Here is a 25,659-nt window from a genome sequence, read left to right on the forward strand (position 1 = left end):
TAAACAGTCTGGAGATTTGTAACGTTTTTTAATTAAATATCTTTTTTTCTTAAACAAAGTAAACTATATGGATATTTGGAGATGCACTAGACTTCCTTGTTGGCGTTTTCAGCCTCTGCGAGTCGTTTATCCTCTTTCTGCTCGAAGTACATCCATCTGGAAAACAGGGATTAAAATTATCTACTGCAGCTTTGTTCAAGCGTTACACTAAATCCACAGACCTACGTGTGCAGTAAGTGTAATGTTGACATGAATAATAAATAAATGGTCAGTCAATAATTCCAAAGATGAGCCGGACCCATGCTTAAAGAATCAGAGTTTGGAATAGTGCTTTGGGATTTCCGAAGATATAATAGAGATTTAACGATAGGAACGAGTATGTGTTAACTATTTGCATTCACACAGTACCTAATTTAAAAGTATCGTTCGAACAGAGCTGAGCACGTGATTTAACACGTGGTGCGACGTCGGGATATTTTACAATGCTACAAAGATTTTATTGAAGGTGCGTGACGTTTGCACGAGCGAAATGTTTTGATTTGATTTTGGCGCCTTATTGTATTTTTTAATTATATATTGTTTTATATTATTAGTGTTATAATTTCAAAATACAAATTAAAAATCACCAACAAAAAATACAACTACATTTACGGTGAACTTTAAAAAGTGAAGTTTTACGAGATAGCTGCGTTATTTCCATTTTTTGCCACGTTCATCAAGAGCATTGTCGTACTATATAATAGTAAATTATCTGTGGATAATCTTGCACGTTCGAAACAAGCGTGTTTTAACTTGATCAAATCGAATAATGTTCACATGTTAACCAATCAATCGGCTGTCACTTACCAAAAGGTGCACGAGTTAATAATGTGAAGGCATGTATGTACCTGCCTGCTAGAAAAAAGTTAAAAGGTAAAAATGTTTGCTAGTTAGGTACACTCTCATTCGTAGTCCTTTAGTCCTCCTACAGAACGTTACATTTATAATTTCAGTGTTTCACAGTCTAGTCGTGTTATATCCTAATAACTTACATATTTCATAAAGGTATCGCATAGTTAAAATTTGCAACTTTATGGACAATTTTTAAAGGCTACTCTGTTACACCCTTTGGCATATTGATGAAGCTACTGTAATGATTAAGTAGTTGAATTTATTGCCTCTCTTTAATATGGGTATTATTAGATGGTATTGTATTATTATGATGGTATGGTATGGTATGGTATTATTAGATCATTATATTTAAAAAAAAAACAAATAATATGAGAAATATAGCAGTGGTACATGATTTATTATGCCTTTCTAACCAATTTAGAACGTAGGAGTCGTAACTTATGGTAGTTGTGATAGATATATCACCAAACGTCACTATTTAACAAGTGATAAACATTTTCAAATGGATGGTCGAGTTCCCAGTGGTTTAGTTGGTAGTTTTTATTTTTTATTTTTCATCGAGTAAAAGCATTGGCAATAAAAAATAGTCATATTACGTGTCTATAATTATAGTTTTCACATGTAAAATTATAAGTTGACTGTACAAGTTGACGGTACTGTAGGTACTGTAGTTACTATTGATAAGAAAAGTGACGGGCACACTGGTTTTTATCAATTAATTTATTAATGTTTAATTTAATTAGAAATAACTATCATGTTTACATGTTTATGAAAAGATAAAGATGTGGTAATTTTGTTTGATACATATTTTCACTTTAAATTACATTATTGGCATGTTAAAAGCACAGTTTGACACAGTAAATAAATTCTATGTTAATTTTTACTAATAATGATGATAATAATATTGTAAGATGATGTAATTTATCTGAAATGTAATATTTAGCGTATATTTATCGGATTTAATCAAAGCAGCTTAAAATAAACCGAATACTTAATAATAATTAGCTGAAATTATATTTTAAAACACAGAAATATGTGCACTCAGGTTTAACTGTAATGAGATATTTTTTTTCTCAAAATATGTTTTCAATCGAGACCTTTTACAAGCATTTCTTTAACTTATAATTATTGTTTCTTTGTTAGTTTACATAGTTAAAATCTAACAAGTTCAATTTAATCCACTTCCAGTTAGTCTGATTATCTCGAATTTGGTAAGGTGGTATACATATTGGATGAAAATAATGTTTAGTCTTAAAATATTATAGTCAGTAAAAAACATGTAATATTTTATTCACAGAACACAAAATTTCTCCTAAATTATCTATATATATAAAAGAAGAAACTGACTGACTGACTGACTGACTGACTTATAGATGAACGCACAGCCCAAACCGCTAGACCTAGAAACTTGAAATTTGGAATATATATTGCTTGATAGGTGTAGACGCGCACTAAGAAAGGATTTTTTGAAATTTCCACGGGATAGGGAATAAATGGGATTTATACTTTCACTTAAAAATGGCCCTATTTCCGTTACTATAATTATTAGAAACTTCAAATTTGGCATTCAAGTTGGTGATACTAACAACTAAAAACTGTTTTCAGGATTTTCCGAAATTCACACGGGATAGTGAGTACCTAAATGGCATTTGTATTTTCACTTCCAATTAATGTTCCTATTTCCGTAACTATAATTATTAGAGGCTTCAAATTTGGCGAGCAAGTAGATAATACTAACAGCTAAAAATAGTTTTCAGGCTTTATCAAAATTCCCGCGGGATAGGGAATAAATGGGATTTATATTTTCGCTTCAAAGTGGCCCTAACTCCGTAATTATAAATATTAGAGACTTCAAATTTGGCATGCAAGTAGATAATACTAACAGGTAAAAACTGTTTTAAAGATTTTTAGAATATCCCACGGGTTAAAACGAATAAAGAGGATTTTACATGCTAACTGAATCGCACAAGCTAAATGAATAAAGCTACAATGTGTCTCTAATCGACAATTAAGAAAATTAAAATAGATCATAAGAGTAATTCATGTCCCGCGGGAACTTTACAATTTCTCGGGATATAATTCTAAAATTCCACCCCTGAATCAGCGAAACAGTGTTTTAAAGTTGGTACGAATTATAATTAATTACGTATGTAGGTTAATTTTTTTAACCCCAAATTTAACGTGAGCGAAGCCGCGGGCAAAAACTAGTCGTGATATAAAACTAGAAAAAAATGACGTAAAAATCATCAATATCTGTTGAAAAATAAGGAAAATACGAGGGAACGTAATTTACATTCCATCTCTTCCTAGAAGAATAAATTTTCTATGGGCTTTCTGTTGGTTCTCTGTCCAATTGGCAATTTAAAACATCTTTTCATAACTCGGTTCATCAAGCAATAAAGATATATTTAAAGAAACAAAAAAAATGATTGCATATTTCCAATTGAACTAAAGATCCTCCAGTCATTTATCCACTAAAAACTATCAACCTGTATTTCGGTAAAGACAAATTAAGCTGTACCAAATTCCGTACAAACGAGCACAGTGTTTGTTGCTAATTAGTACTGGAGACGCTGCGGGCCACCGTACTCACTTACTTAGTGATATTAACGCTTGATTGCCTCTCCTGCACCAGCTCTCGGAACTAAGAGTACGTAATCAATACAAAGTAAACTATACGAGGAAATCTAAGTCGCGTAGTCTGTCAGGTGGGTTAATATCACGATGTTTCGTTAATTGAAATATAATTGTTACTTATTAAGTACTTGTCTTTTTTTCTGAAATTTGTGACAGAAGTTACCATTGATGTAGATAAGATGTTTTTTTTAAATATATACTATAGATAGTGCCAGGAGAGTTGAAGTGAATGATTAAACATATAGCTACAAAAATAACTGATTGAACAAAAGGAGAATGAATTAAATGAATGAGTAGGTAAATGTGAAAATCCTGCTGTTATTACACGATACGTTGTAGCTGTGTGTATAATCATTCGCTTCAATCTTGTGGCACTACCTATACGTACTAAGGTTCTTGATCGTGGTCCACATTTTGACTCTTTCAGGCTTCAATTCTGTTCAAATTACATAGTCGATTTCTCGTGTTAAAAAGATAAACAAACATATTTAGCGAGTTCGCTATGACAAATATTGAGAAGGAATTTAGTGAGATCATCGTTGGATAATAAATACGTCTAGGTCCGCGTCTATCCTGACATAATAAAAGTTAAGGGACTATAGACAACACATCTTTTAAGTCAAGGCTAAACCTGCATGAACGGACTCAAGTTAAAAAAAATGTTAAATGACCTCATTTACTGCCTTATGAAGCTGAGTCATGGGTTCGAATACGAATTCACGCTTTTTTATAATATGTATTCTTTTATTTCAGTATAATTCTATCAAAACTGGACTTGTAATAGGACAAACCCGTGTCTGAGAGGAGGTCTTTGCCCAGCAGTCAGATATAGTATAGGATTAATGACAATAATATATTGTTAGAATTACAAAAAGCGCAGGTAAGAAAATTGAATTGATTTCTTTAAATAGAATTCAGTACCGAAGATGGACATGGGACACCCCCTTATGGGATACCTATCTTAGCTACTTACTTGAAAATTTCCCATGGGGTAGTTCTGAGTAACTCGGCCCGAGATGGGAAAAAGCTTTTAGTTTTTATTTCTTTGCAAAGAAAACTCAACATTCCTCCATGTGATACTGACTAAACTATCGGATCCCTTTGTATGGTGAGTCCCTTTTAGAGTGATCTGTTAGTTTTATTTTCCTAGGTGAAATTCCCTAAGACCGAATTGTCAATCCTGCATTTTGTGTCCATGTAAAATTTTTGTATTGATTTGTGTAGTGTGCAATAAAGAATATTATTTCTGTTTAAATTACCAAAATAAATACAATATGGGTATAATTAACTTGATGTAATGTGCCATAGAGCCTAAAATGAATGTTTGAGTTTTAATATTATTTATTTGGTTCACGTTGGATGCAGGCCGCTTCCAAGCAAAGCAACTGCTCTATGGGGAAGGCATATATTATATATCCAACAGTGGACGTCCTACTCCTATTGATATGATGGTGATGATGTTGATTATTTATCTTGCCGGTATGAATATTGGCGCGCAAAGTAAGTGTTAAACCACAACGCCGTAAGAAACAGACGCCGTGGTACGATTATCGGGGATAGTACGAGTAGGTACGTCTGGTTGCCATTTATTACATAATTTAGATAGCTAGCAGTTTATTAAGAGTATGCCATTGAGACAGTGTAAAAACTTGTACAATGCTTCCTTTATGATATCTAAATTCAAAATATAGATCTATCTGAAGGATTATGGGGCCTAAATGACCACCAATTGTGGCATTTTAAATCGTCTAGAAGGTCGTATGGTTTGATCCAGTGAAATGAGCCAGCTAAGCTCATTTATTTTTATATATACTGAGCGGCAAAAAATCTGGCCCTCAAATATATGCAGAAATAGGTAATTTTTTATGTAGAATGGGCCAAATTTTGTGTCGCTGAGTATATACCTATATATGCAGATTTTTTTAATTTTGGGAACATTGAAAATTAAAATAAGAAGTTTTGATTTTTTTGAAATGGTGGGCTAAGTCCCCGAATCGAGTAAATTATCTGGCTACTTTATTTTTTGACTCCTCATTATTACATTTAAAGATATTATATTATAAACTTCAAAACCACATTCTACGCGAAAATAATATATCCTGCCTGATGTATAAAACTAAAGAATCAGTTAAGAATCCTACCACCCACTAGCCAGCCCTATGTTTTTGTGTTTAGATATTGCAAAAAAGTACTTCAATTTCTACGCTGTCCCGAATACCTACTTTAAAACGTCTAACCAGCTCTCAGAACAGAATTTCAGCAGTAAAAAAAAACTTGCCCAAATATGGCCATGGCGGGAACGGTCATGGCAGCGCCGAGTAGAAAGACAGCTCCTGGGAGGAAGCTGAGTGTTGCCATGTACACCCGGGAGTAGAGTGGCCCGTAAACCAACGGTGTCATTGCTTCTGCCAGTCCGAACAACGAGTTCACTTTACCTGCGAAACGGTGTAAGAAAGATAAAAGCAAATGATTATCTGGCACATATATATACAAGAGTACCTAACGTGAGTAATGAACAGATGACTTACATTCTAAAATATTTATTGCAGATAGAGACTCGAAGACAGACATGTCATAATTTTCGAGGATCATAATGATGGTTTAGTGTAACTTTTCCGAAATTCCCACGGGATAGAGAGCTAGTTATTTTTTTATCATTCGTCATCAATACTCAGGCAGAATAGCATGTTTACCGGCAGTACCGTATAATTAGTTTACTGTAAGTAAGCATATGGGCGTTTGCGGCACACAAAAAAGTGTCTTATCGTTTCATTTATTTTCATTTCTTACAGTATCCATGTATTTGTCGGCGGCCGATCGTAAAATCCGCCAGATCACGAAATTCCTAGGCATATCACGATGTGCCTGAGGAACAATACGGCAGATCAATTAAAGCAATGCATTCCTCGATATTCCTAGCTCTATACCGGGCACATCGTGATATGTCGAAAAAAAGAAAAATTTAGGCACGACGAGCGAAGCGAGGAGTGGTTAGTATGAATTATGACCACAACGCACGAGCCGAGCGAGCGAAGCGAGCGTGCCGCAGCAGCGGCCGGCGAAGTGCCAGAACCGATATGGCGGCGTTTCATGATATGCCTAGTAATTTTATGACCTGCCTAAACTGGCCAAATCATGAAATAGCGGCATTTCATGATATGTCTAGGAATTTCATGATCTGCCTAAACGTCACTAGGCAAATCGTTAAACGGTGAGTTTTAAACGATATGGCGGATTTCCCTTAGCCAATTCATGAAATGGCGCCATTTCACGATATGCCTAGGAATTTCTTGATCTGGCGGATTTAACGATCGGCCGCCGACATATAGATAAATTAGCGAGAGCGTGGAATTGCATATGTAGTGGTATTGTGTGTTTATAGGCATTGTATATTTCACATTGCCTTTTTCCCGTACTATCAGCATAAAAAGAGGTTTGTAAACTGAGTAGGTATTATTTTACTTGTTAAGAAGAGAAGAGTACCTATGTAATTTCATTAAATTAAGTGAAATACTTAAGTTATTTTCCTTTTCATGCGTACCGTGTAAGTATCTTAAAGTTTAACAATAATTGTAATTTGTTTCTTTTCTTTTGTACAATAAAGAGTTTACTACATACATACAAAGCATACATACATACATACCGTACAACCACTACAAATGCAATTCCAAGCTCTCGCTAAATTCATCTATACCTGCTAGTGTACAAACAAATACGTAAAATAATTGAATTTTATTAAGTTTTGCTATCCACTGCCTCTTGTTTCACAGAAGTATAGAATGTAAGGTATCGAAAATGACATCAGAATATTTCGTTTTGTGGTTGAACGTTGAACAACACCGAATTTTTTCATTTACGTCTACGTAGTTACATAACGTCTTTGATGCATTCTGAAAATTGGCTAAATAAATAAAATGTATTGAAACATTTGTGAATCTCAATTGTTAGTTTATGACGATTTTTCACAAGGTTGTTTACACGGTTTTACCCAACCACTGGCTGAAAATATTCAGGATACATTTTGTGGTATTTTGTAAAGAAGCCAAAGAAGGTGACATATTTAGATACTAACCCAGGTAGGTAGGAGGTAGGAGGATATAAGTAGGTATAGTCGATCTTTGTTCAAAGTATCTCATACTCGTAGCTCCTAGAAGTCAATGCACTAGAACGTTGAACCAACGAAAGGGTATCTACTAATAAAATATTGGTAATTCTTATCAATGAAGCGATAGCTCCTGCGGTGTTTGGTATTGCTATGCACTTCAATAATAACTGTAATCTAATCTGTTGGACTAATGATGTGCATTGGCTTTGTTGTTATCAGTTAGTATTGTTACAAGGATTATTCTAGACATGGTATTTATATAGTCTTAGTTTTAAATATTTCTGCTTGTTTCACCACTCATTGATAAAATTTTATGAAGTTCAGAATCCATACTAATATTATGAATGCGAAAGTGTGTGTGTTTGTGTGTATGTTTGTCCGTCTTTCACGCCGTAACGGAGCGACGGATCGACGTGATTTTTGGCATAGAAATAGTTTATGGGTGTGTAGGAGTGACATAGGCTACTTTTTATCCCGGAAAAATGCACAGTGCCCGAGGGAACAGCGCACGATAGCCGAATACCACGCGGGCGGAGCCGCGGGCAAAAGCTAGTTGTCAGATAAATGTGATGCCGAATCAGTTTATTCGGACAAAACAAAAACAGACGGCATCACAGATATTTGTCACATAAAATTTATCAATGACTTGTGAAACTGGCTCTTAATGTTGTTAGCTTTGCATTGGATGAATCTGTCCAACGCGATTATTTTGAGGGATGACTCAAGCTACATTGTTCTTAGCTTTGGGGAAAAGTTGTTTCAATGGTTAAAATTTTTAGTTTTTAACACACAGGTATATTTCTTCATATTTCTAGGTAAGTAATACTTACCTAACTCCTCACTGGTAACGAGTTTGGAAGCGATGGAGCGCATGGCTATGAACGATGTCCCATTGAAAATTTCCACCAATGGCGCTGTAAACAAATAAGTTTTTGTTAAAATAAATTATTTTCAAGTCGACCTTTTTTGATGATTGTATGTACATTTTGGTGACTGTGCTTGCATTTGTCATCTAACCTACATAACAAAACTATTCCTGACTCTATGACGTATACAAATTTGAAATCAGATCTCGTACTATTTTTTATGGGTTTTGGCGTAACATTCTACCTCTATTTGATACTTGAAGGTTACACTTGACTTTCATATTGGTCAACTTGACTCAAAAAAATCCTAGAAAGCATATTATTTTTTGCTATTAAATATCAAGATCGTGACGCATTGTTTAGACATATCTATTAGTAATTCATTCATTATATTAGAATGAGCTGACGACACAAGGGAGACGGTAGGTATGCCATTTCACGTCCTTTAATATGGAACTTTATTATTTAGAGTAAACGTCAAAAAGAAAAATGCATGCCCATGTATTCATGTGCTACTAAAACTCAATCAATTATTGTTTAATACAATTTTCACGTCCTTTAATATGGAACTTTATTATTTAGAGTAAACGTCAAAAAGAAAAATGTACGGTTGTACAGACTGACCAACTTATTTAATGTCGTTCGCCTAAAGTGCAGCATTGCTTGATAAATAAATAAATAAATATCATGTCATGGGACACTTACCACCAATTGACCTACAGTAATTTCATTGTAGCATAGTGCGGGTGACAGCTGTCAATATCACAAGACGAGAGAATCAAAGTGTCGAAACTTGAGTCGATAAAACTAATAGTTTTAAATCTTAATCATAATTAGTGGCATCACTAATCAGATTATTACGCTAATGTTGATGAGAATATTAGTGAAATTCTAGGTTGGAATATTATTTGCCACATTATGAAGGTAAGGCTTAACGGAGTTTGCAAGAATATTCGTTACTTACCAATTAATAAGTACCGATATAATTAAGTGCTGTGAATCGATATCAAAACATTTTTTTTTAATTTAGAATTAACTACTAGAGCGTAATTTATTTTTGAAATATTTTCGAGCAACAATGTATTGCGTAAAATAATTTGATACTAGACAGAAGTGTTCTGTGACAGCTGTCACGTCAACAAGTGCGACGTTTTGCACAAAAACAAAGTAGTATCACGTAGTGATACATTGCGTGTTAATTAATTTTATAAGGATAATAACATCATTTTTTTTACTAAAACAATAAAATGTGATAATTAGGGCCTTCACTAACTACCCTTAAAGTTTGAGGTAGTATCAAAAATACACGTATAGATAAATACATATTGAACTTCAAAGACCATCATCATCATCTGTACACGACCAACAAACATACAACTCGAAATTAATCATAATAATACGAATGTTTGTTCTTGGGTCTTGGATGTTTAATATTTTGTCTATATAAGTATGTTTATCCGTTACCCAGTATCCATAGTACAAGCTTTGCTTAGTTTGGGACTAGGTCAATTGGTGTCAAGTGTACCAAGATATTATAATATTATATTCATCTATATATTTGTCCACTTCAATCAGGCAATCGGTAAAATATCAAAATATCAAATGGCCCTCATTTTATTTGGAAAATAGTTTTGCCTCCACTCCTTTGTTGCCCCAACGCCTCCGCACCTCTAAATCCGGCCCTGATTAGATGGTACTAAGCGTGCAAAAGATGCACTATTTATTATTCACGTGCATTAGTAATTTACGTGCATTAAAAAGTATAAGCTACAGTCATTATTCGAATTCACGATGACGAATGGCTTCTATTGTTGTGGTTTTGATCGTGTTTTTCTTCTCAATTGGCAGCCAACCGCAACAGAAATCGTAATGAGTTAACATACTGCGCAAAGAGCATGTACCTATCAATTTATAATAAGTAAGTGCTAACAAATATATTACTTTTTCTACTCCTATACTGAAATCTGTGATTTACTTAATCACGAACAGTAATATAACAGCCTTACTTACTTACTCACCTTTTTTGAACCCTGTTATACAACTGTTGCATAAAATACCTACTATACTAACTAACTGTTTTTTTTATTGTACTTATAATTGTTTTTTTTGTGTTATTTATTATTATTTTATTAATTTAGATTTTTATAGTAATCATCATCATCATCATCCCAGCCTATATACGTCCCACTGCTGGGCACAGGCCTCCTCTCAGAACAAGAGGGCTTTTATAGTAATGTAATGTTGTAATTTTCTCTGTGTGCCTGTTTTCTGAATCGCTTAATAAAATAAATAAATAATTAATTATATTAAGATTTTTTAATATTTTTTTTCTACAAGAACAAGATTAGGGAAAAGTCTATATTGTCTATTCCCCATAACAGCATTGTATCGTAATGTTGCTAAAACGATACTGCAACCACTTAGGTACTTTTTTTCTTAATTCGTACGTTTGGACAGGCTAAGGTGCAGCCAGTTACATATTTTAAGCATTATGGTTTTTATATCTACAGAATAAAAACTTTCCGAACAGGAAATTTTAATTTGGACCTTGTGCAAGGTCCGCCCGGATTGCTACCACCATCTTGCTCGCTAATCCTGCCGTGAAACAGCAGTGCTTGCACTGTTGTGTTTCGGCGTGGAGAGTAAGACAGCCGGTGAAATTACTGGCATTTGAGGTATCCCATCTTAGGCCTCAAGGTTGGCAACGCATCTGCAATGCCCCTGGTGTTGCAGGTGTCTATGGGCGGTGGTGATCTCTTATCATCAGGAGACCCTCTTGCTCGTTTGCCATCCAGTTGAATAAAAAAAAAGCATAATCCATAGCCTGCCAACATAAGTAACGTGTATTTTAAACATCGTCATAGGCAACTAAACGTTAATTAAAAACAAAATTTAACTTAGACAAATTTTGACATTTTCATATTTCTCCTTTTTAATGTTGTTTACCTTCTTTTTGCGTTTGCCATACTTTTTACTAAAGTATGAAAACGTTTAAAGTTTACTATTTCTCTAATTTTGTATTGTACTTAATAAGTAGCCAGTAACCCAGTCGAAGAAAAAGTATTGTATATGCAACGTTGTATAAGTAAGTCAAAAAAAGCTCGTGGCGTCTTTTTCTTACGATGTTCACTAAAGCTCAAATCGTAACTCACGCCACTCACCTTTTTTGAACCCTGTTATTTATAAAACTTAATAAAAAAGAATAAAGAAAAAAAAAGAATAAAGATTAAAATGTCAAAGATACAATTAAAATATGATTGGTTCGCCACTAGGGTTCGTCATTTATAAAACTGTTGCATAAAATACTATAAAGTGACCGTAACTCTGTCCGTATCTCCTGTTACCTCTCAACATTTAAACAATTAGATGAAATTTTCAATCAGATGACCCTCTTTATTCGTTTGCCTTCCTCTCATAATAATAGAAATAATGAACGTGTATTTATTATGATATGGAGAAATCGTGGAGAAATCAATTCTCATTTACTTAAAATTAAAGGAGGGAGTTATTAAAAAGCGCATTAAGTTGTCATTATTTGACGTTTTGAACATGAAACTACCGTGAGACTCACTCATATTAAATATATTGACCCGGATAACTCACGTCTTGCGCGTGTTGCAGCAGCCGCTGAGTCGCGTTGCTCCGAAGACGAAGGGCTACGGATTAGCCCGAAACATGTCGAGCTAAACTCGATTTAAGACGTGAGTTATCCGGGTCAATATATTTAATATTTGACGTTTGACGGATAGCCTAGTGGTTAGAGAACCTGACCACGAAGCTTGAGGTTCCGAGTTCGATTCCCGGCCGGGGCAGATATTTGTATGAATAATACGAATGTTTGTTCTCGGGTCTTGGATATTCAATATGTATTTAAGTATGTTTATCCGTTGCATAGTAAATACAAGCTTTGCTTAGTTTGGGACTAGGTCAATTGGTGTCAAGTGCCCCATTATATTTTATATTTATTTATTTTATTATTAGTTGATAAATTTCAAAAACTTTTTAACACATTTTTATTTATTAGCGAAATCTATTGCAGATGCTTTTTCAAGTTTTTTTTTTCCAAGATCATCATCATCATCATCGTCTTCAGTTACATAGGATAAGAGGGTCTATATGCTGTAATTTTTGTGCCCCATTGTGGATTGTGAACATACCCAAATATATCTCGGTCGTGGTGGTGGCGAAGGCGAATATGAAGGAGGCGAGGATCTTGCTGGCGCAGGAGATACTGCCCACGATGGTGTCGTCCAGTTTCATGAAACTGCTGAAGATGCTGATGGAGAAAAGTGTTCCTGCCACGGATACAATGAAGTCATAAATTAGTACGGAAATAAGGATACAATTAATAAGTCAAGAGTAGATACGGGAATTAAAGAACATTTTTTATACTTCGCTGCTCACCGCAAAACTAATGGCGTCCAAGGGGCAACCGCGGTCCTTTCTATAAAAGTCGCTTTGAAATTGGTGTTGATGTAGATACAATAACAAAAGCGGTACTACAATATAATAAATTCTGCGTTTCCTCCAGAGATGTGTGAGAATGCGTTGCGATGACTGGGTTTTTCTTATAGAAACACTTCATTTACGTATCCTCGTTCAGCGCAGCTTTAGTTAAAACAACTCAACGGAGCGACAAACGCGTTACACGCACCTCTCTGGTGGAATCGCAGCTTAAGTATAAGTTAAGCATTGTGTTCTTACCTACTAAGTTGGTGATGATGCTGTAGGTACAAAACATGCTGAACTGCACCTCGTTCCAGTTGAGCATTGTGTTCTTACCTACTAAGTTGGTGATGATGATGTAGGTACAAAACATGCTGAACTGCACCTCGCTCCAGTTGAGCATTGTGTTCTTACCTACTAAGTTGGTGATGATGCTGTAGGTACAAAACATGCTGAACTGCACCTCGTTCCAGTTGAATCGAAACCGCATGAAAAGGTATAGCACGTTCATTTCACCTGAAAAAATTAAAGTAGGTACTTTCTTTAAAGCTTGACCTTTGATGTGAAGAATTGGAGACACACAATACGGTCATCACCGATAGGTGCGTGCTCTGGGATAATGAAAACAATTACGAGTAAGTAGGTACTGAGATTGTTCTTTCATTCAATATAATTATCACCACAGAATATCTAATTGTATTTTTATATTTTTTCTTTTTGTGATTTAAATAATGTGTAAATTTACTTGAAATAAACAAATTTATTATTATTATTGAAGTAAAGCTCATGTTTGCTCCATCCCTGTTAGGGTGATGCCAAACAAACGTAGCTTTCCGAGTTGTAAGTCGCGTAATTTTGCTTTCATACAAAAGTCCTATTTGTGTAAAACTCATTTTGCGTCGCCGTGTGGCACAAATTGGACTTTTGTATAAAAGCGAATGCAGCAGAAAATACGCGACTCACAACTCAAAAAAGTTACGTTCGTTTGGCCTCACCCTTACTGTATCTGGTAACTGATTAATGTATCTGGCATGGTACTGACCATGCAATGGGCCAAATATGACGCAGACGACGACGATGAGCAGAGACACGCGCAGGCGCCGCCGTCGCGTGCCGTTGCAGAAGGCCACGGTGAGCGTCTCGCGGACATGCCGGGCGTCGAAGAAAGATTTTATCCAACCGCAACAGCCTACTGGGGTCACCTGCGGAATGAAAGCAACGTTAAGGACAATTCCTGAGGCCACACTGTCACCTCTAAGTCAGCTGCAACGAGAGGGTCACCCTATGATATATGCTTGTACCGTAGTGGGGTCACGTTTCCCTGCAGTCGTACACGGAATCATAATTATTGCTTTCACTACTTCTTTCTATCAAATCCAGTTTACAGTGACCGTACTCGATATAGCGACGGCGTAAATTATTTGTATGGAGAATTGTACAGCGCCTCTACAAATAATTTACGCCGTCGCTATCGAGTACTCAGTAACAAATATTATGACATTTGTCAAGTAACTTTACATTACTCTCTACTTACGCGTTCAAAATAACTCTCAATGAACTCCAAACTTTTAACTGCACTGTTCTGGTAGGTAAAAAGATTAAAGATCATTGACATGACCCCCTAAATAGTAACACACGAATCAATCAATTATTTAAAAATCCAGTCATTGCATACGTTTAAATTCAAAAATTAAATACTGGATAGATAAATTAACTTTTCCACGCGCCCAACCCCTTTCAAGATTAATAAGCGCCTGGTTGTTTGCGACATAAATTGCGGATCATTGTCGGCTTGGCGCCCGAACGCGGTATTCCACTTATCTCCCGCGCACACTATCTCGCTCCCGGTGTCGGATAGATACAACTATTTTATAGGGTCATAATTTTTAAGCCCTAACATTAAGTGCATAATAGTAATTTACATATGAATTAGATCTGCATTGTTGCCGTCCTTATACATAGTAAATGTGGGGGACGGCAAACGATTAAAAATGTCTAATGAACAACGCGTATCAGGATCCTTCATTCATCGGCTATTTTGATTTGTTTCATGACATCGATATAACCAATTTAATTTTTGTACATACAAACACACATAATATTAGTATGGATTTTTGAAACATTAAACAGCTATTTTATGCGTCAAAGAAAAGCAACCCTCAACGTTTATTTGAGTGTTCCGCGAGTGGTTAAACCGAAAACAAATAGGTTATGGATTACGCATTCCCCAGCAGCCACCTTTAGGAGCCACGTGTAAAAGTTTTGGTTCCCCTTTGAATTTGCGTCGCCAATTTATCACTTAGACATAGGACTAACCGCCGCCGGCTATGATGACCTTACCGAATTAATATAATAATAGAGAAAGTTAGAGTAGAGATTGTAAATTCACAAGCCGGGTTTATAACTGTCAGACGAGTCGTGCTGCGAGACGCAAAATGATCGAGTGCATACAATTTTCTTGTCATGCGATTTATAATTAAACATTATAACATAATATTAGAGAAAGCTTGTCATTTTACAAGGATACTTGCAACACTTGAGTGATACCAGTGATGGGAATAGGTAGTGTCATTTCACAAGACTTCGGTCGGTGCGTAAGCCTAATAAATGGATCTAGTTTGTGATTCCAGGATTTCGCTAGAAACGTTTGAAGTTTTTGTTTGGTTTAAAAATGTTATAAATTTAAACTTTTACAAATATTTTTCTAGTATACGTCTTATGTTTTGGTATTCACGTGTTGTTTTCGAAATGTATTCCGTCATCATCTTTAGATACCTGACTACCTTCACCACTCATGACTAGGGTGAGTTGCGAAAAAAGCAACAAATGTCTAATATTATTATTTGCTATTTTATTACTGCTATCTCTTTTCAATTGAAAGATAACATTTGAACTAATAATTAGATTTTTCTAACAGCCAATATTTGACACATGCCAAGACCCACATAACGCAAAATGTGCATGAATCATTGAAACTATTACAAAAATAACAAGTCCTAGTATTAGGTCTCTTCGAGTACCTAGAAAATGTCCCCACTTCCCCGTATACAATTAAGCTTATGTTTTATTTTTTCTTATAAGAATCTTGGAGTATTTTAAGATGATAAATCACCACCCCACAAGCCGTTTGAAAGTAGAAAATAGTTTCCTATTTTAATTTGATACAAACTAATAAAAAAAATGTTATGTTACCAATAATGTTATTTTTTTATTATAAATGATTGTGTTTATTATACTGTTACTTGTAAGTGTTTAACGAAGGAATTGTTAATTAATATTAAGTAAGTATTTATTTACAATGACAAAGACTTTTATTTTACTCGTTTTCCTATATAACTTCAATTAATAAATAGGTAACATGTCAAGAAAATATTCTGTATAAAAAATACGAGTCCCAGAATCCCGGGTCTAATCCATATTAAGTACTAGCTTTTGCCCGCGACTTCGTCCGCGTGGAATAGTAACTTTGGGAAGTATTTAATTTATTTAGGATACCTATTCTGCCAATAATAGTACATGAAACTTCTACGGTTTACCGAAAATAACCTATTTTAATACATTGCTATAAATATTAACTATTTTTTTTGTTCTTCCATCCATCCATCCTTCCATCCCATGTTCTTTGGTAAAGCATAAATATTTTGCGGGTAGCCACATTTTAGCAATACGACCTGTATTCTACCCTGCTAACACAACAGGACAAATTCTTCATAGTGAACTCTTGACACCTTACGTCCTTTATTGTAAGTTAGGAGGGTAGGATTATAATTAAGACGGCATTTTTACTAAGCATAGCTACACATATTTCTGATAAATATACTTACAGTAAATTTGTTTGGAATTCCTTAACAACTTTTAATCCTCATATTTTCAAGTTTACAATATAAAAAAAAGGAAATAGGTCAAAATTTGAAAAGCGCCCGAAGAAATGTTTTTTAGGGTTCCGTACCTCAAAAGGAAAAAATGGAACCCTTACAGGATTACTTTGCTGTCCGTTCGTCAGTCTGTCCGTCAAGACCCTTTATCTCCTAAACGCGGGGAGAATAGGTATCGAGTTGAAATTAAAACCCTAAACTCAGGTCAATAGTCCCAAAAGCTGTGAAAAAATCAAACCTCTAAGTCAAGGCAATCAAAAGCTACAGTCATTAAAAAGGTTTTTCCATATAAATCGCCTTAACAAAAAAAGTAATAGGGTACTTCCGGCTGTCATAGAAACTTGGAATTTTGCATAAAGGTAGCTCTTATACTCGTAGCACAATAAATAAGAAAAATCTGAAAATCATAATTTTTCATGTCTAACTGTCTATGTCAATAAGCCATCTAAAATGACCCCACATTCCGTACATTTTGCTTATGAGCTTAGAAGGCTCTGCTAACACTGAATCATCCCATCTGCTAACATCCCCTCGCAGGTAACATTTTCAAAACGCTTGAACAAATATCTATTTATTTCTTATAAGTAACCAACTGCCAAGTTTCATAAAGAACCATCGAGTTATCTAGACAATGATGATCTTCCATATAGTTTCATCCCCTATTTCACCCCCCACAGGAAGAATTTTTAAAAACGCGCGAACATAGGTATATCTATTTATCTCCTATCACGTGCCCAAATACCAAGTTTCATTCAGAACCATCGATTTATCTTCGGCAATGACGATCTTCCATATAAAGTTTCATCCCCTATTTCACCCCCTCATAGGAAGAATTTTTAAAAATCGTGCGTACAAATATCTATTTAGCTCTTTTTCCGTGCCAAAATGGCAAGTTTAATAAAGATTCAAAAAAGCTCAACAAAATATCGACTTACTTCTTATTAAGTGCCTACATGCCAAGTTTCATGGTTTTATCTTCGACAGTGACGAACTTCCACCATATAAACTTTCAACCCCTTGAAGCCTCTTTTTCGCGATAAAAGATAGCCTATGTTCTTTCCCAAGGTCTATTCTATCTCTGTACCAAATTTCATCAAAATCGGTTTAGCGGTTTAGGCGTGAAAGCGTAACAGACAGACAGACAGACAGAGCTACTTCGCATTTATAATATTAATATAATATATAATATTAAATATTAAATAATAAAATATAAAAGTAAAAGTATGGATGGATTTGGCAAAATCCTTCCTTAGTGGCTTACTCGTATCACAACGTTATTAATTTCAGCGCCATCTGTTAATTTATCAGGGTACTTGATAGTCATAGCACGTATTTGAAAACTTGAAGGTGGGAACGTAACTCTGAGTGCTACCTCCACTTTTAAGGGTTGAATTTTTATACCCTAAGGGTCGAATTTTTATAGCCTATAACCTGGCCGGGGATTTTCTCGTCAGATTAGTAAAGTTTGCATAAAAATCCGTTCAGCCGTTTCGACGTGATGCGCGGTCAAATAAACGACAAACAGATAAACAGATAAACAGACAAACAGACAAAAATTCTAAAAACTGTTGGAACGTGTTCTGTTATCGATTCTAAGTATCCCCAGCCAACTTTTTTTCGAATATCTTCCATGTACAGACTTTCGACCCTCTTCAGCTTTATTATATGTATAGATAGAAGATAGATAATATTTAAGGTCATTCACCCGAAATGGCACTACCTATTCCGATCACTGGGATATCAGAGTTAATTTTTTCAACGAAGATTTACGTACTGTCACTAGGATCGTTGTAAAATTTCTCTATTCTATTTGTAATTTATCCGTGTTACTGCTTGATAATGACGACCGGATGGCCAAGTGGTTAGAGAACCTGACTACGAAGCTTGAGGTTCCGGGTTCGATTCCCGGCCGGGGCAGATATTTGTATGAATAATACGAATGTTTGTTCTCAGGTCTTGGATGTTCAATATGTATTTAAGTATGTATTTACCTATCTAAGTATGTTTATCCGTTGCCTAGTATCCATAGTACAAGCTTTGCTTAGTTTGGGACTAGATCAATTGATGTGAAGTGTCCCATGATATTTTAAGTATAAAAAAAATATATAATTGTTGTTAATAAATACCTCGTGTTGCATATGACAAAGCAACGAAATTTCAAATATATGGAATGCCTACTGTATATCAATTGTCTTGTGATGCTTGTCATGCTTCGTTATCAAGTTAGTCGTGTTACAGGCATCTGACGTCTGAACTGCATGCACGTATCTATCTTGCACTTCTACGGTTTCCATTTCCAGGTCAATACAGTTACCCGTTAATGAATGACGCTTCAAGGATCTAAACTTAGATTACTAGCATCTCGGATTAGATGCTATAGTGTTTAAGTCTGGTCCGGATCAAATAGTGGTGTTTTTTTATGAAACAGGATTGGTAAATCAGCTAGCCATTCTATTGTTGGTTTTCGCACTCCAGCTCTCTCTTAGGCAGTAAAAATGGTCACTGCCAGTCTGGAGGAATTAAAAAATCTCCGTACGCATCGCCTTATCTCTCGACCTGATTTACTAACCTTTTGGAAAAAGTAAATAAAGCATGCTTTTCTTTTCTAAAGAAAAGATAAATGAACTTAAGGAAAGTACAGCATTTCGGTGACCTTATAAAGCAAGGACGAGATTTGCAGAGCGGTTTTGTCGATACTAAAAAAACATTTTACAAATGTAGGACTTTGACCCTTTCTTTACTTACTTTTTGCCTTTCATCCGACATGACAGGATCCTTTAATCGGATGTAACCATAGATCAAACTAGTGAAATAAAGACAGTTTGATATACAGAATATGCCATAGTATCCTATTTGTTGAAGAAGTATGCCGCTTAGAGACATCCCCAACGGGATTCCGAGCGACATACATAGGTTAGCAACCCCAACTCTAAATGTCCTCATCTCTTTGGTGGTGATGTCACCGATGTAACTGAACACGCCAACACACACCGTTATCCATCCGCCCGTGAGAGATGGAAACAGGTCTGAAAGAGCCGTGATCTCCAAAGGCAGCTCATAGAAGAAATACGTGTTTAAAATGAAACTCGTACAGCACAGCACTTCTCCCACTATCGGTAATAGAATGCATGCTTTCCTCTTTCCCGTCTTGTCACTCCAAGAACCTACAAACAGCACTAGTATACAAGGAAACGCAGTCTGCACAATGTTTTTCCACGCTTGCACAGACGCAGTCAACTTTTGCACTTCTGCCTCTTCCATCGTATAGTTTTCTGTTTCTCGTCTATTAAGTGCCGAACACACTTCATCACTGTATCCTAGGTTCACACGACACGCTTTTTCCAAATTTAAATTTTGAACAGCAAGTCCGGAGAACACATTGGACATAATATAACACGCAATAATAGGTTCAACCGTTATATTAGATCTAATCTGCGCTAGTTTTTGCCTAAAACTCGACCTCTTGATCACTTCAGGTTCATCTTTTGGAATTCCTTCTTCCACAACAAGTTTCGCAACTGTACTTATTCCATTCATGCTGACAATTGATGTGACACGATGTTCTTTAATCAATTATCCAGGGACTCGGTGAATGGAATCGTTCATTGTACTTCTTCTGGTTGTCCTCTTACTCATGGTTAAATCTTTTCTGAGCCGGAAGAGTCACTCCATTACGCAACGTGACAAGGGTTTCGACACTGTCACTTCATGAACTACATCCGCGCTGCACATGAGGGTCCGCGGCAGCTTTCACGTTAGTTCGTCGAGGAGTTAGCGAGTGGACTGGAGGACTCTTGTCTTAGATGATTGGACGGATACGGGTCAGAGTGGCGCGATTAGAGGCAATTGGGCAGCTAGGCGCGCGGAGTGGTGAGCGGTCCCCGCGGGACTGCGTGCGCGCCGCGTCACGTCAGCCTTGCTCCAAGCATCCGATTATTCCATTAGGCCAATGTCTCCCGTATGTGAAACGGCGGGTACGGTGCGCTGTGATTAGCACGGTCAAGGTACGCTTTATATCAATGACATTTCTGTGTGCCTGAACCTGAACAAGCTTTATTAAAGATAGCTTTTGCCCGCGGCTTCGCTCGCGTTAAATTTGGGGTAACACAGATTTACTTTCTACGATCTTTATTTTCGTATTTTAATTGTTTTTTCTGAGGACTATAATTGCAAATTTTTGAATTTAAAAATCAACCTACATAATCATAATTCGTACAAAATTTGAACCCCTGTTTCACATCTTTAGGTCAGGGGTGTAATTTTAGAAAACCCACGTGTTTCTTTTGCCCGCAACTTCGTACCTACGCGGCATAGGATTGTTACCGCGGGATAGGAATAAGTGAGTTCAATAGAAAAATAGAAAACCACACTGTCCGCGATTGAATGACACTAATAGGTTTTCTTTTAAATCTGCCCAGTTTTTCCAGAGATTCCCCGAAACAAACAAAGAAGCAGACAAAGTTAAATATTTCCTTACCCTATGAGGATTTCGAAAAAATCCATACTTAGTGCACTCCTATGATACTTAATCTACATGTGTGCCAAATTCAAGTCTGTCAAATCTGTAGTTTAAACTACGCGTCGTCTGTCAGTCAGTCAGCCTGTCACAGTATACTGCTTTACAGGTATGGATAAATTTTGCTACGTAATGAGTTGATTGGTTTGGCGTAGGTACTTAATGTGTCCTCCTAACCGTTAAGGAGTTATACCTTCTATCATCAGCTCACCTGAATATTGAATAACCAGAAAGAATACAATTAAAGGTCTACCTATACGTGCATATGATATTTAAAGAAACTTCCTCTAACTCCTAATTGTTAAGGAGTTTTACCTTCCATCATCAGCTCATCAACATGAGTTACCAGACGCAAATACTTAAATAACTCTAGAAAATATATAAAAAACGTAATGCGTGCCTACAAAATTTGAGGGTTGCCCTCGATTTCCCCGAGATCCCGTCATCAGATTCTGATTATTTTAGTGACAATGCTACCTCGGGAGTAGATATTCAGTAGAATAAAAAATAATTTTTAAAATCGGTCCATAATTGAGCGAAAAATCGGTGAACATGCATAAATAAATATATATAGCGGACTGCATAACCTCCTCCTTTTATTTTGAAGTCGGTTAAAAGGGCTCTTTGCAGCATGAGTGCAGTATTGAAATTTTAGCTTTCTACAACCAGTCAAACGCAAAATCATGTTTTTCCCGTTCTCGTATGAATTTTGAAAAGTCCTCTCTCAATGCTCCTCTACATTCCCCAAGCAACCTACATGCCGAATTTCAGCTTTCTACCAGTAAAACGAAAAGTCAATTTTTTTCCTTTTCCCGTGAGAATTTCGGCAAATTATCTCTTAATGCTGTTCTACACTCCCGAAGCAACCTTCATGCCAAATTTCAGCTTTCTACGACCAGTATAACGATAAATCCTGTTTTTTTCTTGTAACGTCAGAATTTCGGGAAATCCTTTTGTAGTGCTCCCCTACGCTCCCCAAACAACCTACATGCCGAATTTCAGCTTTCTAGGACCAGTAAAACGAAAAATCCCGTTTTTTCCCTTTCCCGTGGGAATTTCGGGAAATTATTTCATAATGGTTCTCTTCACTCCTCAAGCAACCTACATGCCAAATTGCAACCTTCTACGACCAGTAAAACGAAAAATCCCATTTTTTCCCGTTCCCGTCAGAATTTCGAAAAATTCTTTTGTAGTGTTCCCCTACACCTTCTCAAGGAACCTAAATGCCAAATATTAGTTCTCGAGGACCAGTAAAACGAAAAATGGATTCCGTTAAACTGAATATAAATCTCGTTTTTTCCTTATCCCGTGGAAATTTCCCAAAATCCTTGAAACTGTTTTTTATCATTATAATCACCTACTTCTATGCCAAATTTGAAGAGTCTAGTACTAATTATAGTTCATAGGATTCCATTTAACTGAATATTTAATCCCGTTTTTTCTTTATCCCGTGCGAATTTCCAAAAATCATAAAATCGATGTTTTAATTAATGTAATACCTACTTGTGAATCAAATTTAAAGAGTCTTGTTATTATAGTTACTGAGATAGGATCACTCGGAATCGAATATATAAATCCCGTTTTTCCCGTTCCCGTAAGAATTTCCAAAAATCCTTTCTTAGTGGATGCTTACATTGTATAAGGTATCTATGTGCAAAATTTCAAGTCTCTAGGTCCAGTGGTTTCGGCTGTGCGTTGATATACCAACGATTGATTTTCGATTGACTTTGTCACCACATAACCCCCTTTTAGGGGTTGAGTTCTCAAAAAACCTGAAACACGTGTTTACTTATTTATTATTAAGAGTACTCCTGTGAAGTTTCGAATAAATTGGCTAACTAATCTTGTTTCCCGATACTAACTTTGGACCCCCATTTCATCCCCTTCGAGGGTGAATTTTGAAAAATCCATTCTTAGTGCACCCCTAGACCTTAAAAGTATTATGTATTATGTAGGTTCCACATGCTAAATTTGGAATCCCTAAACCTAGCGGTTTGGGCTGTGCGTTGATACATCAGTCAATCACTTTTGCCTTTTATATAATAATATATAGATTCTGATAATCCTAACTGAACTACTTTGTAAAGCTGACCCTCCCTCCAATATGCCCTTATATAAAAAAAAGAAAAAATTTAACCGACTACAAAAAACTATGAAAATAATTTTCTTCCAGTGTGAAGTCGGTGCCTCAGCACGAGCCAGCAGGAGTAGTTGAAGCCCAATGTATAGTATGTAGGTGAGGTAGACGACTAAAGGTCCACTCCTGCTGCACTGCTGGCTCGTGCTGAGGCACCGACTTCAGACTGGTAGAAAATTATTTTCATGGTTTTTTGTAGTCGGTTCAATTTTTTGTTAGGATTTTTTTTTCACGCTTTTTAGTGTAAATAATCTAAGATACAAAACTTTAATGTTAACTGCTCGTCACCTTTTACGAAAGATTGCTTTTTCCGATGCAGAGACGTTCATTATTGAGGAGTCCTGGTGCTTCACCACCCGTTCCATTTTACCATATGCATTACGAGGAGCATAAATTGCTTAGCAACTGTGTTAAAGTAATTGAAATTCAACCCGTGAAATACTTATTATTGAGTACTAACTCCGATGGTCAACTGTGGCCTTCATCATCAGTTCCACTTCACCAAATGATGATTTTCAAGACCAAATACCCGAGTTGCTATTAAATATATCCAATTTACCATAGGTGTCCCTACAATATTTGAAGAGTTCCCTCGATTTCCTTGAGATCCAATCATCAGATTCTGATTTGGTGCTTATGGAACCTAATTGAAGCCATTCCTATACGATCGCAAAAAATGTTCAAATCGGTTCATAAACGACGGAGTTCTGAGGTAACAAACATAAAAAAAACCGAATTGATAACCTCCTCCATTTTTGAAGTCGGTTAAAAAAGACCACATATATTTTAAGTTGTATCACATATAACTTTACAGCCGAGCGGAACACACAATTTTTCACCTCACGACGGCGAGAAAAATAGTACTAGGTAGATGGAAGAAAATAAATTGAACACTCTTAAAACAGTTTCAGGTTATACTAGCTAGCTTATGCCAGTGGCTTTTTCTAAATCGCAGAATTCTCATCCCATTGAAATATCTCAAAATACATCCACGTTCTTGTCTCCATAAAAATAGGGAATTTCGAGGGAGTTAAAGTTCAGCTTTCTTAATCCAGGGTTTCGGTAAGACGTTGATAAGTAAGTTAGCCAGTACTTTTTTACTTTTTAATTATGCAAGTAGCTAACCTAGTTAAAATAATTATTAGATTAGTTTTTTTACAAAATAAATGGCTCTGTCCATTGGAGAACAATTTTGCCAGTGTCTAGTGGGTTTTTCCGTTGTACGGTAAAAAAAAAACTAAAAAACGAAATATGAGAGTACCTATATTTTATATAATGACCCGGATAACTCACGTCTTTAAATCGAGTTTAGCTAAACTTTAAGACGTGAGTTATCCGGGTCATTATATAAAATATGAGTGAGTCTCACGGTAGTTTCATGAGAGTACCTTATGGTGGATGAACGATGACCTACCAATAATTCAAAATAATTATTACTAGAATGGGTAATATTGACAGTGTGAACTTTATTCCCTCCGGTAGTGCGTTCTGAATTTGACCACATATCTATCTACCTATTTTGTTGTTATTTTATGTGAATAAAGACGAAAAACTGATATTTAAAGCCTCCTCTACATATCGACGGATGCGTCGGCAGATTGTATTATCGCAAATAGTCACCCCTATCACCTCCTAACGGGAATAAGTCGAATTACCAATAACCCTGTGTAGTTATAATGTAAGTGAGGCAGACGACTATAGGTCCACTCCTGATGGCTTGTGCTGAGGCACCGACTTCAGACTGGTAGAAAATTATTTTCATGGTTTTTTGTAGTCGCTTAATTTGACTTCAGATTGAGGTAGTTTGGAAGTGTTTTAGCTTTGGTGAATTTGCCTTTTTGACAGAAAAATGGCTCCCATATAAATAATTTTGGTACTTAGATTAGAAAGTTTGCCCGATTCCCCCAAGTACAAAACAGTTACATCATGATTCTTTTTGGAAAGATATCCTAATAAGCGTAAAACAGCTTGTGAAAATATAAATACGATTACTATAATTGTGGCATTAAAGTTGGAAACGAGCGAAGATTGCCAAAAAACGCCGTACATTGTGTACCAACAAACTCTACTGACGGTTCGTAAAGCACTAAGCAATCAATACCCAACAATCGGATTATAAGTAAAGAAAACTTTTCAAAGACAATTCCTAACCAACTATCCAGACATAAATATATTCCGAGGAAGTA

The 25,659-nt window shown here is 35.9% G+C and overlaps 1 protein-coding gene across 1 annotated transcript; it reads right to left on the reverse strand.

The window, feature by feature from the left end:
- Window positions 1-11: 11 nt before the first annotated feature.
- LOC141433233 (probable peptidoglycan muropeptide transporter SLC46) lies at window positions 12-20,718 on the reverse strand. Its single transcript, XM_074095178.1, has 7 exons — window positions 19,566-20,718; window positions 13,988-14,147; window positions 13,360-13,461; window positions 12,657-12,794; window positions 8,464-8,547; window positions 5,807-5,963; window positions 12-156 (listed from the first exon to the last, which is right to left on the reverse strand). The coding sequence occupies exons 1-7, from the start codon at window positions 20,355-20,357 to the stop codon at window positions 87-89; spliced, it is 1,503 nt and encodes a 500-aa protein (XP_073951279.1). The 5' UTR covers window positions 20,358-20,718; the 3' UTR covers window positions 12-86.
- Window positions 20,719-25,659: the final 4,941 nt, after the last annotated feature.

Source organism: Choristoneura fumiferana, chromosome 12 (assembly GCF_025370935.1).
Source record: "Choristoneura fumiferana chromosome 12, NRCan_CFum_1, whole genome shotgun sequence".
Lineage (NCBI taxonomy): Eukaryota > Metazoa > Arthropoda > Insecta > Lepidoptera > Tortricidae > Choristoneura > Choristoneura fumiferana.